The 15,348-nt window shown below is 47.4% G+C and overlaps 1 protein-coding gene across 3 annotated transcripts in view; it reads left to right on the forward strand.

The window, feature by feature from the left end:
* setd3 (SET domain containing 3, actin histidine methyltransferase) overlaps positions 1–15,348 on the forward strand; it is a 44,082-nt gene that overhangs the window by 5,840 nt on the left and 22,894 nt on the right. For all 3 annotated transcript variants that reach the window (XM_084482306.1, XM_084482308.1, XM_084482307.1), the window contains exon 6: positions 724–980. In XM_084482306.1, coding sequence (XP_084338432.1) covers positions 724–980 — 257 coding nt within the window. The remainder of the gene's footprint in view (positions 1–723; positions 981–15,348) is intronic.

The following is a 15,348-nucleotide window of genomic DNA, read 5'->3' on the forward strand; positions in this document are numbered from 1 at the left end:
GGGCGAGGAAGGGAACCTGGAAGAGGTGACTCACAATAAGAGAGTGTAAATATAGCGTTGATTGGATAACCTTATTCCACATGAACATATACCGGTGATGAGGGGGCGATACAGGTTTTTCTTCCGGCTGGTTCCTGAAAACGTGTGGGTCAATCCGCAGCTGTTTTATTGGTACACCAGGAACACAGCCTCCTCCGGGTCTCAGAGTATCAGCACATAAACATCACAGGGGCCAGGCTTCTGCCACTTTATGCTGCTCTGGGTAGCAGGATTCAATAGACTCTGACAAGGGAGCATACATTGGCAGAACAATGTATATAACTACCCTGTCAAAAAATGCTACCTTATGTGTTTGGTAGCGTATTTGATCTGTAGACCAATCGCCTCTATCAAACGATGCTCCCACTACAGAATCACGTTATTTTACACCGCTACTCACTCCATGTGCACTGTAGGAATATGGGGAGAATATTTTTGATACTGTATTATAAAAGTCTTCTTTATTGGAGATTTCAGGGGTACAGTATGTGTATTTTACACCAGTACTACACCGGGGATCAATAGTGTCGTCATGCGCATGCGCAGAACCACGAGGTAGCACAATTTGATAGGTAGCATAAATTGACAGAACACCCGGTACCCTGGTGTCGTATCCCGGTGTCGTATCCCGGTGTCGTATCCCGGTGTGCTGATACCCACACGATGTCCTCTGTGGTGCTCCAGGCCCGCTGTACAGCCAGGACCGCATCCTGCAGGCCATGGGCAACGTCACGCTGGCCCTCCACCTGCTGTGTGAGCGGGCCAGCCCCTCGTCGCCGTGGCTGCCCTACGTCAAGAGCCTGCCGGCCGACTACGACACGCCCCTCTACTACGAGGAGGAGGAGGTGCGCCACCTGCTGGGCACGCAGGCCGTGCAGGACGTGCTGAGCCAGTACAAGAACACGGCGCGCCAGTACGCCTACTTCTACAAGGTGGTGCAGGTAAGAGACGGCAGCACGCGCGCACGCACGCGCGCACGCACGCACGCACGCACGCACGCACGCACGCACGCACGCACGCACGCACGCACGCACGCAAACGCACGCACGCACGCACGCACGCACGCACGCACGCACGCACACGCACACGCACACGCACACGCACACTCATACTCATACTCATACGAGATTAGGAAGCGGTCACAGAGTTGTAGTGTGTGTGTGTATATTGGATGGAAAAAGGTGGCATCGAGTTCCTCCTGTGCGGTTTCAGAAAGGGTTCCTCTGTCTAGAGTTGCGGAGGCTTGCAGCCGTGTTTTACGTTGCAATGTGTTTCACAATTGATCCCTCCCTGCCAGAATAGTCAAACACTGAACATATCCGAAGGATTTGACTGAGACCATTTGCTTTGCAGACACGCCGTTTCAAAGTCAGTGCATATATTGTGACCAGCACAAAACATTTCCCTACGTACCCACATTGCTTCGGTTACCTTTTACATACGTCTTACTGTCATGTCCTCCTGCACAAATAGCGGCCATTCATATCGTGATATATCCTTTATAAATCAATATATTGGCCACTCCCTGCTCCCTGTAGGAAAGGAGCAGGGTTTCATGGGAGGGTGTTATTAGATAAACCCAGCTTGGATAAGTACTGTTTACAGTGCTCTGTGTTTCTGTGTCTGTCCCCTCCTCATTTATCTCTGACCACCACCACACACTGCACCCGTGCCCCTCCTCCTCCCCCCTCCTCCCCCCTGTTGGCGTGCCATTGTGACCCTCCTCCCCCCCTCCTCCTCCCCCCTCCTACCCCCCCCTCCTCCCCCCTGTTGGCGTGCCATTGTGACCTGGGAATGCAGTTAGGACATTTGCAGCAATATTGAGCAAGCGAGCGAGCAACGGCACACTGGCCCTTTCTGAACTCAATTTCACACATCAACCACAGGGAAGCGCCGGGGTTGGGAGGTTTTGCCTCCTGTTGTGTTTGTGTGTTCTGGCCACCGGGGGGCGCCGTTGCACCTGCTTGGCGTTTGGGAGCTTGGTGGCCAGGACTCTGGCAGGATGTGGACGTCAGTGGCACAGGGTTGATCAGAGCGCAGTGGGTAATGCAGTGAACAGCGATGTCCGATGCCCTTCAGTGCTTCCATTAACTGTTCCAAGGTTATGCAGGGTTCTAAAGAGTTTAAACCACACACAGGAGTTTTGGTTTGTGTGCTCAGGAACCAGTTGGGCTGTGTTCTTCATGTGGCTGTGTTCACACAAGCTAAGGGTTGGGTTGAAGAGTTCAACCATTCTGTATCAAACTGTTTGATAAAGACACTTGTTAATTGCAGTTGATGTAAATCAGTGGCCGTTTATAATTGGGGATGATGACATGGAAGTTATTAGTACAGAAAAATGTATAAAGTATAAAGTTGTATATTACTTCTATATTTAACAAGTCCTAGAACGACTCCTGTAAAAGTGGTAGTTGCAATGCAAAATAGTTTTAGTCTGAAGAGAGGGAGGGGAGGGGAAAGGCATTTGGGTAGTTTGGATAGTTTGGAGAGGCATTGTGATAACGGTCTATGATGAAATATTTGCCAACCCTAGCCAGACGGCAGATAGTGGTATGCTAATCTCCAAATATGGTAATTATCCCTTCCTAAGTGAAACATTAAAACACACACACACGCACACACGCACACACACACACACACACACACACACACACACACACACACACACACACACACACACACACACACACACACACACACACACACACACACACACACACACACACACACACAAACAATTGTCTTATAAATAATTGTGTGTATATATTTGCTCATTTAAGTCAAACAAGGCCCCAGATTTTAAACATCCGAATGTGTTCTCAATTTCAATTTTCTTCGTTAGTTTACATTTTTTTCTAGAATTTGTTAGCTTATATGGGTGAGTGAGATGATACATTTTTATCCGAGTATCTATAAGTCACATCATCATCATCATATTCATATTGAACCACTCTTAGGGAGAATCCACTAGATGGGAGTGTTGTATTCTTTGAGTCTAATACATGAATATTCCGAGGACGGGCCACGCTGAGGGTTTCCCGTCAGGTCAAGACGGCTGTGGTTGGACCCTGGTCCAGTGTCCAGAGGGGTGTCAGTAGAATTATAACATGCATGCAGTCATCACATTGATAAAGTTAATGTTCCCGCAGTTCTCCACCTGGCCATGAGAAACCAACGCACCGCAGCGCAGTGTCAGAAACCAACCGTCCCGGAAAAACAAAGTCTGCTGCCGGAGCTTGTTATTTTCCCATTTAACTTTCTCCATACTTTTCAAAGAGCTTCGACAAAGCAATACAACACAAGGGGCCTATCTGATGTTCCCTGCAGAAAGGTAGAAAGCAGGGCCCCAACAGCGTGCGCTGGAAGCGGCCTCGTAATGGAAGAGGGCTGGTGTGCAGATAAGACGTTCTCATGACCAGTGGCACAGAGTTGAATGGCAAAGGTTGACGTGTGAGATTACTCTCTCTCTCCCTCTTGCTCTCTTTTTCGGTCATTCCTCTCACTTCCTCCATCTCTGTTCTCTCCTGCTCACTCTCCCTCATCACTCTTTCTCTCTCTCTCTCTCTGTACACCCTTTGCTCTCTCGCTCTGTTGTCTCTCTCTCTCTGTCCAATTTTTCTCTCTCTCGGTGTGTGTGTGTGTGTGTGTGTGTGTGTGTGTGTGTGTGTGTGTGTGTGTGTGTGTGTGTGTGTGTGTGTGTGTGTGTGTGTGTGTGTGTGTGTGTGTGTGTGTGTGTGTGTGTGTGTGTGTTGGCTCTCTGTTGCGCTTGGCTTGAGGCTGGGGAGGGACTCTGCAAAGAGGGCACGTGGAGGTGTGTGTGTGTGTGTGTATACACGCTTGCCTGTGTGTGTGTGTGTGTGTGTGTGCGTGTGCGTATGTGTCACGGTCCTGTCCCCTCATCTTTGATACATCTCTTTTTCATTGCAGCCCCCTCCCTCCCCCATCCAACATGCATCCACTCTCACCCCTCCTCCCCCTGTAATCCCTCACTCTGTCCTTCCCTTTGTTGCCCCTCTGTCTTTCTCCTCTCACCTCTTCTTCTCCTCGGTGCCATCTCACTCCTCCCCATCCTCCCCTACCACCTTTTTTATCTTCTCTGTCCCCTATCCTCCCAAGTCTTTTTTTGCATTGTGTCTGTGTAATGACTACTGTCAATGTCAGCTGCTCTCCCCTCTCCCCTCTCTCTCGCTCTCGCTCTCGCTCTCGCTCTCTCTCTCTCTCTCTGGGTTGCTCTCTGTCTCTCTCGCTCCCCCCCTCTCTCCCTCTCTGTCCCTTCCTCCCTTTCTGCTCCGTCTCCGAGGCAGCCGCAGATGACCGGGCCGGAAAATTAGCTTGTCGCATCGGCTTTGAATTCAATTGACCTGATTGTACCTTCCCGGCAATATCACAGACTGGGGAGACGGACCTGACGGAGGGAGAGGAGAGGGGGGGGGGGGGGGGGGGGGGGGGGAGAGAGAGGGGGTGGAGAAGATGGGACACTCACACTCCCCTCCTCCCCCACCCCTCCAATCTCTCTCTCTCTCTCATTCTCTCTCTTCATGACTTAAATCTCTATCCAGCAATGTGCTTTTGTGTTTGATGTAAGCACAAGCACAAAAGTGTGTGTGTGTGTGTGTGTTTCTACGCATGCAGGCTTTTTGCTGATGTGTGTAGCAGACACAGAGGTTGGAAGGACTCTGTGCATACGTGAGATCCAGCTCCTGTGCATGTGGGCTGTTTTCTGACTATTTCATGCCCACCTTCCCGCTGTGTGTAAAAATCTGCAAAGCCCTATTACCCTGTCCCTTAGAATTCATATGTGTGCTCTGTGCACACCCAGGTGCCTCTTTATAAGGTGACCCTGTATGCAGCAAATGCAAAGCACCTCTGAAATGAGGTGCGTGCATGTGATGAGAAATGGTCCAGAGTCCCATAGGTGTCACTTTGCCTCCCTCCCTCTCCCTCCCACTGCCTCCTCAACATGTCATCCTCTACCCCGGAAATATCAACCATCGCTCCACAACTGGAATCTCCCGTTACTAGGACTCTTGACAAAGTTCAATTTTCCAGAAAAACAAGTACAGACTTATTTTGCTGAATTCGTTTTTGTATGTAGTTGATAAGCCATGCCTGTGCTGTGCTGACATTGCATTATCTCCTCAGGCATTCTTTCTGATCAGATTTGATGCCAGTGCCATGAAATGCATCTCCCATTTTTCTGACCGGAGAACGTCCGTGCAGATTGTCTGTTGTCTCACTTCAAGTGTTTTGGAAAGTCGAAGACTGGAAGCACATTTGCTCAACTACCAACTAACTCATTAACTATCCAATTACTTACATCACTGCATGAGGTCTATGGGATTTCCTTAGTCTATAAAAAAATTCTTACCCCCCCCAAGACTCTAAACTTTGCTGTGACCATCTACTTCTCTCTCGCTCTCTCTAGCTCTCTCTCTCTCTCTCTCTCTCTTTCTCAGTTTCTTCTCAGTTCCCCTTTATAATACCCTTTATCCATATCTCTGTCCCCCTCCAACCATGTGCTATCACAGACACACACACACACACACACACACACACACACACACACACACACACACACACACACACACACAGGAGCACACACACACACACACACACACACACACACACACACACACACACACACACACACACACACACACACACACACAGGAGCACACACACACACACACACACACACACACACACACAGGAGCACACACACACACACACACACCTCTCTTGATGAATTAGCATCTCAAGACAAGGGTCATCCATCATGTGCCACTGTGGATCCCGTGCACCCCCAGGAGCGTGTGCATGTGTGCGAGAGGGAGTGAGAGTTAGGTTAATACATGGCCTGTCCGTCTCCCCCCAACACTTTTTCCTACTCGTGAATGTGTACCTGTGTATGTCCTGTTGTCACGGCTACCACAGAGGAGGCTAACTTTCCTCCACTGCAAACTTTCTTTAAGAACGGCCAGGAGTCCTGCAGTGCTTTCCCTCTGCCCCACCACTTTGAAAACAGGCAGACAAAACAGGTTGTTTGTCTATCGAGACAAAATAATTTCCCCGACAATGATCCTGGCTTTTGGTCACTTCTTCGTACAGCGGGACAAAGACGAAGAACACTTATTTTGTCATTGCAGAACCACTGCGGAAACCATGTGGCTCAGGAGTCCGAGCTGGATGGCCGGTAACCGGAAGGTCGCTAGTTCGATCCCCGGCTCCTCCTGGCTGGAGCGTCGGGGGGGGTGTCCCTGAGCGAGACACCACCTCACCCTGACTGCTCCCGGCGAGGCGGCTGTCCTCATGTCCATGGCCGACTCCGCCGTCGGTGTGTGGATGTGTGCATGAATGGCTGAATGTGGGGCAATATTGTAAAGCGCTTTGACTGGCCACTGGTTAGAAAAGCGCTGTATAAATGCAGTCCATTACAGTCCATTTACCGTTTGACCCGTCACTCGCCGCAGCAGCAGCAGCAGCAGCGGGGCCTATGGGCAGCCACAGGGAGAGGCCCGGGCGCCGTCTCCAGGTCTTCTGTCGGCGCCTCGGTTCGAGGGTACAGGCGGGGAGTGTACATATTCACCTCACACGTATGTCTTTTCGGGGAAAAGAAGCCGAGATTACGTCCTCGGTAGCGAGAGGCCATTCTGTTCCAGCGGGCCGCGGGTCGGAGGGATTGGTTTTGAATGAGTGTTCACACATCCTTTAAGGACGCGCCGGACGACACACACACGCACACACGCACACGCACGCACGCACACACACACACACACACACACACACACACACACACACACACACACACACACACACACACACACACACACACACACACACACACACACACACACACACACACAGGGGCAGGGCTCCCGGGTCAGATAAGAGCAGACCTAACAGTGGGCTAGGTGTGGAGGCCCCTCCCCCCCTCCCCCCCCCCCCCCCCCCCCCCTCTCCTCCCTCAGTAGATGAAGTGCCCGGGCCCCGGTGACCCCGCCCCCCCCTGCTGTTCTCGACATGGTGTTTTTATGTCAGGAGCGGCGCGGGGTCGTGCAGCCGGAACCTGCTTATCTTTTAATGGCTGTCGGCGCCGGGAGGAGGAGGAGGAGGAGGTGGAGGAGGCTTAGCTTACACCCTCTTCTTCCTCAAGTTACCCCTCCCCCCCCCTCCCTCCCTCCCTCCCCCCCTCCCTCCCTCCCCTCTCAGGCCTAGAGTAGAGTGCGCCGTCAGGTTGGCAATTTCTTCCTCAGGTTTAATCCCTTCCACCCTCACTTCCTTATTTTGGGAAAAACACACACTCACGCACACACACACAGACACACACACACACACACACACACACACGTCTGATCTCAAGGTCTCCACCCTCTATCTCGTGTCCCCATCTCGTTCGGTTACAGTCGGTCAATCCCAGTCTTGACGGAAGGTGTGCATTCTAGCCCGGGACTGAGTGCCGGGGTAATTGTTTTGTGTGTGTGTGTGTGTGTGTGTGTGTGTGTGTGTGTGTGTGTGTGTGTGTGTGTGTGTGTGTGTGTGTGTGTGTGTGTGTGTGTGTGTGTGTGTGTGTGTGTGTGTGTGTGTGTGTGTTACTTTTGACTGGTCAGTTTGTGTACCGTTGCCTAGGTGCATCCGAGCTCCATCCTGTTTCACTTACCTGTATGTACGAATCAACGTCACCGCACTCACCAGATGCTCACTCGTGCGCACACACACACACACACACCCTCACATGCACACGCACACATGCACACGCACACATCATCTGCCATAGGGGGGCTATATGATGTGACCAGTGTACTTCACCTTTGCCACATTAGTGTGTGTGTCCTATCATATCAGTGTCCCTGAATCTTTTTGGCGCCAGTGAAATGTGTTGGCGAGTGACACGGCCGTTGAACTTTTTTAAATGATCGGGATAACGAGGGCAACCCCTATTCTAAGAGTCAGGAAGACCTTTAAACAGTGGTTCTGTCTTTTTGCTTGCTTGTCTTGAAGAAGGGTGCTGTTTAACATGTGGTTCTGTGGAGGATGTGCGTGACCCTACTTTCGGCTGGTCTGGGATAAAATTAAATTCATGGAAAACACTAAATTGCTATCTTGTGCTGTAGCAGCATGTTTTCGATGGGGGTACCTGGTTGCGAATGAAATAAGTAAGGCTGAATCAGTGCTTTTATGTTAAATATGACATTTTTTGGTGGAATATTAGGATTGCAAGCTGAAAAGATTTCAGTTTTTGAGGGTCTAAGTGTAAAAAAGTGAATTTGGGTGTCTGTGTGTGCTGTTTGGGTCAAATTGTTGATCAATGCATGTATCGGCATGAAATAAAGTGTATCGTATATTGTGGACATAGGGTTCATTTGAAAAATATTTGAGTAAGGAGGATCAGCTTTTTGTGGCTTACTTTCATGCTATCACAGAGCTCAAGACTCCTCTCTTATTATCTCCCTTATTATCTCAGGGCATTTGGGACCACATATCACGTTGGTTTGAGGACATATTTTCTTAGGTCACATTGGTGCAAGTATAATGTAATAATTAAAACTGCGCGCAGTGATGAACGGGACCTCGCGCCGGCTTGCGGCCGCGTCACGTGCCGTCCTAACATGTGTGCTGGCAAGATGTGCACATGTTAGGACCGCACGTGACGCAGCCGCAAGCCGGTAAGAGGTCCCGTTCATCACTGCGCGCAGTTTTAAAAAAAATTCGCGCCGGCTTGCGGCCGCGTCACGTGCCGTCGTAACGTGTGCTGGCAAGATGTGCACATGTTAGGACCGCACGTGACGCACGAGGTCCCGTTCATCACTAAGCGCAGTTTTAAAAAAGCGCGAATTTATGTAATCTGTAGAAGCAGAGGTGCCCTGTGGTGTCCTACTGATTGTTTTGACATTAACATGTAAGACCACATTTAACTGAATTACATGTTCATTAACCCTAAATAAATGATCCGATAAATTCCCTAGGAGGAGTTAGTTGAAATACAAGGCGACGGAATTCAAAAATGGCCAACTTTGACGGCATGCCACGGCCACGCCCTTCAACGTACAGTCACAAATAGCACGATTTTGTTTCAGCACCACTTCATGACTGTACTGACCAATTTTGAAGCAGATCCGATAAATATCCTAGGAGGAGTTCGTTCAAATACAAGGGGAAAAAAGCGAAAATAAGACCACGGAATTCAAAACGGCCAACTTTGACGGCACGCCACGGCCACGCCCTTCAACGTACAATCACAAATAGCACGATTTTGGTTCAGCACCACTTCATGACTGTACTGGCCAATTGTGGAGCAGATCCGATAAATTCCCTAGGAGGAGTTAGTTCAAATACAAGGCGACGGAATTCAAAAATGGCCAACTTTGACGGCACGCCACGGACACGCCCTTCAACGTACAGTCACAAATAGCACGGCGTTGGTTCGGCACCATTTATTGACTGTACTGACCAATTTTGAAGCAGATCCGATAAATTCCCTAGGAGGAGTTCATTCAAATACAAGGCAAAAATGTGAAATTTTTTCAAAATGGCCGCCGAGAGTGAAAATGAAGAAATTAAGATTTCCGACTTCCCGTGGGGTTTGGAGCATGGGTCCAAGAGGCTTTTCTGTAGGTATTGGCACGTTATACGTGCCTACCGATTTTCATACATATTGGTGAAACGTGGCGCAGGGGCTGCTTTTTAAAGTTCCTGTAGGGGGCGCTACACACATGAGAAACACAAATTTTGGTATGTGAGCTATCGGCACCAGTCTACACGTGTCCAGTGAATTTCATATTCATAACTATTACGGTGTCTGCAGAGTGATCGACCCTCCTCTGGCGGCCATGTTGTTTTTTAAATCGACTTAATTTTTGGTGAGCAGTTAGAACTTTGGTACCTAACGGCCATTGAATTGGTCCCGCTCAAATCAAACATTGCGTCTATGAACTGTGGCTATTTTAGTAACGGGCCACGCCCACTTCGATGCCACGCCCCATTTGAAAAATTGTTGACTTATTCTTGTTCAGAATTTGATTATGAACAACTTTAGTAGAGAGGTCCAACACCATAGGAGTCCAATTAATGTAGATATGTGCAATTTACTATTTTTGGGGTGAAAAACACACCCCTTTTTGAACTCAATGGCTCATGGGTACTTTGAAATTTATCCTACAGACTAATCCTTATGTCAGATTGAAGATAACGGGCCATAGATGATATGTGCCAAAGGAATTCTGTCAAAGTCGAAAAACCTGGGATCCTTGGGGAATTTACTGTTTTTAACTAAATTCAAAATGGCGGGAAATCTGGCTACCGGAAGTGCTAAGTTAGTATCTGCAAATTTCTTCATTATGAGGATTTGCATATGTGTGCAAAGTTTCATGAGTTTAGGTCCAACCGGTGACGAGTTATGCTTGTGCAAACGTTGAAATTTTGGCATAGTTGGTATAGCGCCACCTAGGGGCGAATGTGAATTTGAGGGCTAGAATATCAAATTTTACAGCAGTCCCACAAAATGCACCAAAAAAAAAAGAGTTTTCGAATATGTGCAGGGGGGGAAAAATGCAGTCGAAGTGGCCTAAAAATAAGAAGAAGAAGAATTAAAACTGCGCGCAGTGATGAACGGGACCTCGCGCCGGCTTGCAGCCGCCACTACGAGGTCCCGTTCATCACTGCGCGCAGTTTTAAAAAAAAATCGCGCCGGCTTGCGGCCGCGTCACGTGCCGTCGTAACATGTGTGCTGGCAAGATGTGCACATGTTAGGACCGCACGTGACGCAGCCGCAAGCCGGCACGAGGTCCCGTTCATCACTGCGCTCAGTTTTAAAAAAGCGCAGTTTTAAAAAAAATTCGCAAATTTATGTAATCTGTAGAAGCAGAGGTGCCCTGTGGTGTCCTACCGATTGTTTTGACATTAACATGTAAGACCACATTTAACTGAATTACATGTTGTAACAACTTTAACTAACATTATTAACCCTACATCAATGATCCGATAAATTCCCTAGGAGGAGTTAGTTGAAATACAAGGCGAAAAAGTGAAAGAATTCCATTGAAAATGGCCAACTTTGACGGCACGCCACGGACACGCCCTTCAACGTACAGTCACAAATAGCAGGATTTTGGTTCAGCACCACTTCATGACTGTACTGACCAATTTTGAAGCAGATCCGATAAATTCCCTAGGAGGAGTTCATTCAAATACAAGGCAAAAAAGTGAAAAAAATTCAAAATGGCCGCCAAAAGTGAAAATTAGAAATGCAAATAGCCGACTTCCTGTGGGGTTTGGGGCATGGGTCCAAGAGGCTTTTCTGTAGGTATGGGCACATTGTACGTGAATACTGAGTTTCATACATATTGGTGAAACGTGGCGCAGGGGCTGCTTTTTAAAGTTCCTGTAGGGGGCGCTACAAAAAATAGAAACACGAATTTTGGTATGTGAGCTATCGGCACCAGTTTACACGTGTCCTGTGAATTTCATATTCATAACTATTACGGTCTCCGCACAGTGATTTTGAGCCTCTGGCGGCCATGTTGTATTTTAAATCGACTTAATTTTTGGTGAGCAGTTAGAACTTTGGTACCTAATGGCCATTGAGTTGGTCCCGCTCAAATCAAACATTGCGTCTATGAACTGTGGCGATTTTAGTGTCAGGCCACGCCCATTTCGATGCCACGCCCCATTTGAAAATATGTTGACTTTATCTTGTTCAGAATTTGATTCTGAACAACTTTTGTATTGGGGCCAACATCATAGGCGTCCAACTTGACGTTGATATGAGCAATTAACTATTTTCGAGGTTTCAACCACACCACTTTTAGAACTCATTGGTGCTCTAAACTTTATTGTACAGACTAATCCTTAAGTCAGATTGAAGATAATGGGCCATAGATGATATGTGCCAAAGGAATTTTGTCAAAGTCGAAAAACCTGGGATCCTTGGGGAATTTACTGTTTTTAACTAAATTCAAAATGGCGGAAAATATGGCTACCGGAAGTGTTCAGTTCAAGAGACTTTTTTGTTCATCATGAGGATATGCATGTGTGTGCAAAGTTTCATGAGTGTAGGTCAAACCGGTGGCGAGATATGCTTGTGCAAAGTTTGCACTTTTGAACAGTTGCTATAGCGCCACCTAGGGGCGAATGTGAATTTGAGGGCTAGAATATCAAATTTTTCACCAGTCCCCACAATTGCACCAAAAAATTTTGAGTTTTAGAATATGTGCAGGGGGGGAAAAATGCAGTCGAAGTCGTGGAAAATAATAATAATTAAAACTGCGCGCAGTGATGAACGGGACCTCGCGCCGGCTTGCAGCCGCCACTACGAGGTCCCGTTCATCACTGCGCGCAGTTTTAAAAAAAAATCGCGCCGGCTTGCGGCCGCGTCACGTGCCGTCGTAACATGTGTGCTGGCAAGATGTGCACATGTTAGGACCGCACGTGACGCAGCCGCAAGCCGGCGCGAGGTCCCGTTCATCACTGCGCGCAGTTTTAAAAAAGCGCAGTTTTAAAAAAAATTCGCAAATTTATGTAATCTGTAGAAGCAGAGGTGCCCTGTGGTGTCCTACTGATTGTTTTGACATTAACATGTAAGACCACATTTAACTGAATTACATGTTGTAACAACTTTAACTAACATTATTAACCCTACATCAATGATCCGATGAATTCCCTAGTTGGAGTTAGTTGAAATACAAGGCGACGGAATTCAAAAATTGCCAACTTTGACGGCATGCCACGGACACGCCCTTCAACGTACAATCACAAATAGCACGATTTTGGTTCAGCACCACTTCATGACTGTACTGACCAATTTTGAAGCAGATCCGATAAATTCCCTAGGAGGAGTTAGTTCAAATACAAGGCGACGGAATTAAAAAATGGCCAACTTTTGGCGACGGAATTCAAAAATGGCCAACTTTGCCGGCACGCCACGGACACGCCCTTCAACGTACAGTCACAAATAGCACGATTTTGGTTCAGCACCACTTCATGACTGTACTGACCAATTGTGAAGCAGATGCGATAAATTCCCTAGGAGGAGTTCGTTCAAATACAATGCGAAAAAGTGAAATTCCATTCAAAATGGCCAACTTTGACATCACGCCACGGCCACGCACTTCAACGTACAGTCCCAAATAGCACGATTTTGGTTCAGCACCACTTCATGACTGTACTGACCAAATTTGAAGCAGATCCGATAAATTCCCTAGGAGGAGTTAGTTCAAATACAACGCGACGGAATTCAAAAATGGCCAACTTTGACGGCATGCCACGGACACGCCCTTCAACGTACAGTCACAAATAGCACGATTTTGGTTTAGCACCACTTCATGACTGTACTGACCAATTTTGAAGCAAATCCGATAAATTCCCTAGGAGGAGTTCATTCAAATACAAGGCAAAAAAGTGAAAAAATTTCAAAATGGCCGCCGAGAGTGAAAATGAAAAAATTAAAATTTCCGACTTCCGGTGGGGTTTGGAGCATGGGTCCAAGAGGCTTTTCTGTAGGGCATTGGACCTTATACGTGCCTACCAAGTTTCATACATATTGGTGAAACGTGGCGCAGGGGCTGGTTTTTAAAGTTCCTGTAGGGGGCGCTACACATATGAGAAACACGAATTTTGGTATGTGAGCTAGAGGCACCAGTTTACACGTGTCCTGTGAATTTCATATTCATAACTATTACGGTGTCCGCAGAGTGATCGACCCTCCTCTGGCGGCCATGTTGTTTTTTAAATCGACGTAATTTTTGGTGAGCAGTTAGAACTTTGGTACCTAACGGCCATTGAGTTGGTCCCGCTCAAATCAAACATTGCGTCTATGAACTGTGGCTATTTTAGTAACGGGCCACGCCCACTTCGATGCCACGCCCCATTTGAAAAATTGTTGACTTATTCTTGTTCAGAATTTGATTATGAACAACTTTAGTAGAGAGGTCCAACACCATAGGAGTCCAATTAATGTAGATATGTGCAATTTACTATTTTCGGGGTGAAAAACACACCCCTTTTTGAACTCAATGGCTCATGGGTACTTTGAAATTTATCCTACAGACTAATCCTTATGTCAGATTGAAGATAATGGGCCATAGATGATATGTGCCAAAGGATTTTTTTCAAAGTCGAAAAACCTGGGATCCTTGGGGAATTTACTGTTTTTAACTAAATTCAAAATGGCGGGAAATCTGGCTACCGGAAGTGCTAAGTTAGTATCTGCAAATTTCTTCATTATGAGGATTTGCATATGTGTGCAAAGTTTCATGAGTTTAGGTCCAACCGGTGACGAGTTATGCTTGTGCAAACGTTGAAATTTTGGCATAGTTGGTATAGCGCCACCTAGGGGCGAATGTGAATTTGAGGGCTAGAATATCAAATTTTTCACCAGTCCCGCAAAATGTGCCAAATAAAAATGAGTTTTCGAATATGTGCAGGGGGGGAAAAATGCAGTCGAAATCCTGGAAAATAATAATAAGAAGAATCACGAGGGTTTCAATAGGGTCCTTGCCAAGTTTGGCTCGGTCCCTAATAATTAAAACTGCGCGCAGTGATGAACGGGACCTCGCGCCGGCTTGCAGCCGCCACTACGAGGTCCCGTTCATCACTGCGCGCAGTTTTAAAAAAAAATCGCGCCGGCTTGCGGCCGCGTCACGTGCCGTCGTAACATGTGTGCTGGCAAGATGTGCACATGTTAGGACCGCACGTGACGCAGCCGCAAGCCGGCACGAGGTCCCGTTCATCACTGCGCGCAGTTTTAAAAAAGCGCAGTTTAAAAAAAAATTCGCAAATTTATGTAATCTGTAGAAGCAGAGGTGCCCTGTGGTGTCCTACTGATTGTTTTGACATTAACATGTAAGAGCACATTTAACTGAATTACATGTTGTAACAACTTTAACTAACATTATTAACCCTACATCAATGATCCGATAAATTCCCTAGGAGGAGTTAGTTCAAATACAAGGCGACGGAATTCAAAAATGGCCAACTTTGACGGCACGCCACGGCCACGCCCTTCAATGTACAGTCACAAATAGCACGGTGTTGGTTCAGCACCATTTTTTGACTGTACTAACCAATTGTGAAGCAGATGCGATAAATTCCCTAGGAGGAGTTTGTTCAAATACAATGCGAAAAAGTGAAATTCCATTCAAAATGGCCAACTTTGACATCACGCCACGGACACGCCCTTCAACGTACAGTCCCAAATAGCACGGCGTTTATTCAGCACCATTTCATGACTGTACTGACCAATTTGGAAGCAGATTCGATAAATTCCCTAGGAGGAGTTAGTTCAAATACAAGGCGACGGAATTCAAAAATGGCCAA

The sequence above is a fragment of the Micromesistius poutassou genome (genome assembly GCF_964030765.1).
Source record: "Micromesistius poutassou genome assembly, chromosome: 17".
Taxonomy (NCBI): domain Eukaryota; kingdom Metazoa; phylum Chordata; class Actinopteri; order Gadiformes; family Gadidae; genus Micromesistius; species Micromesistius poutassou.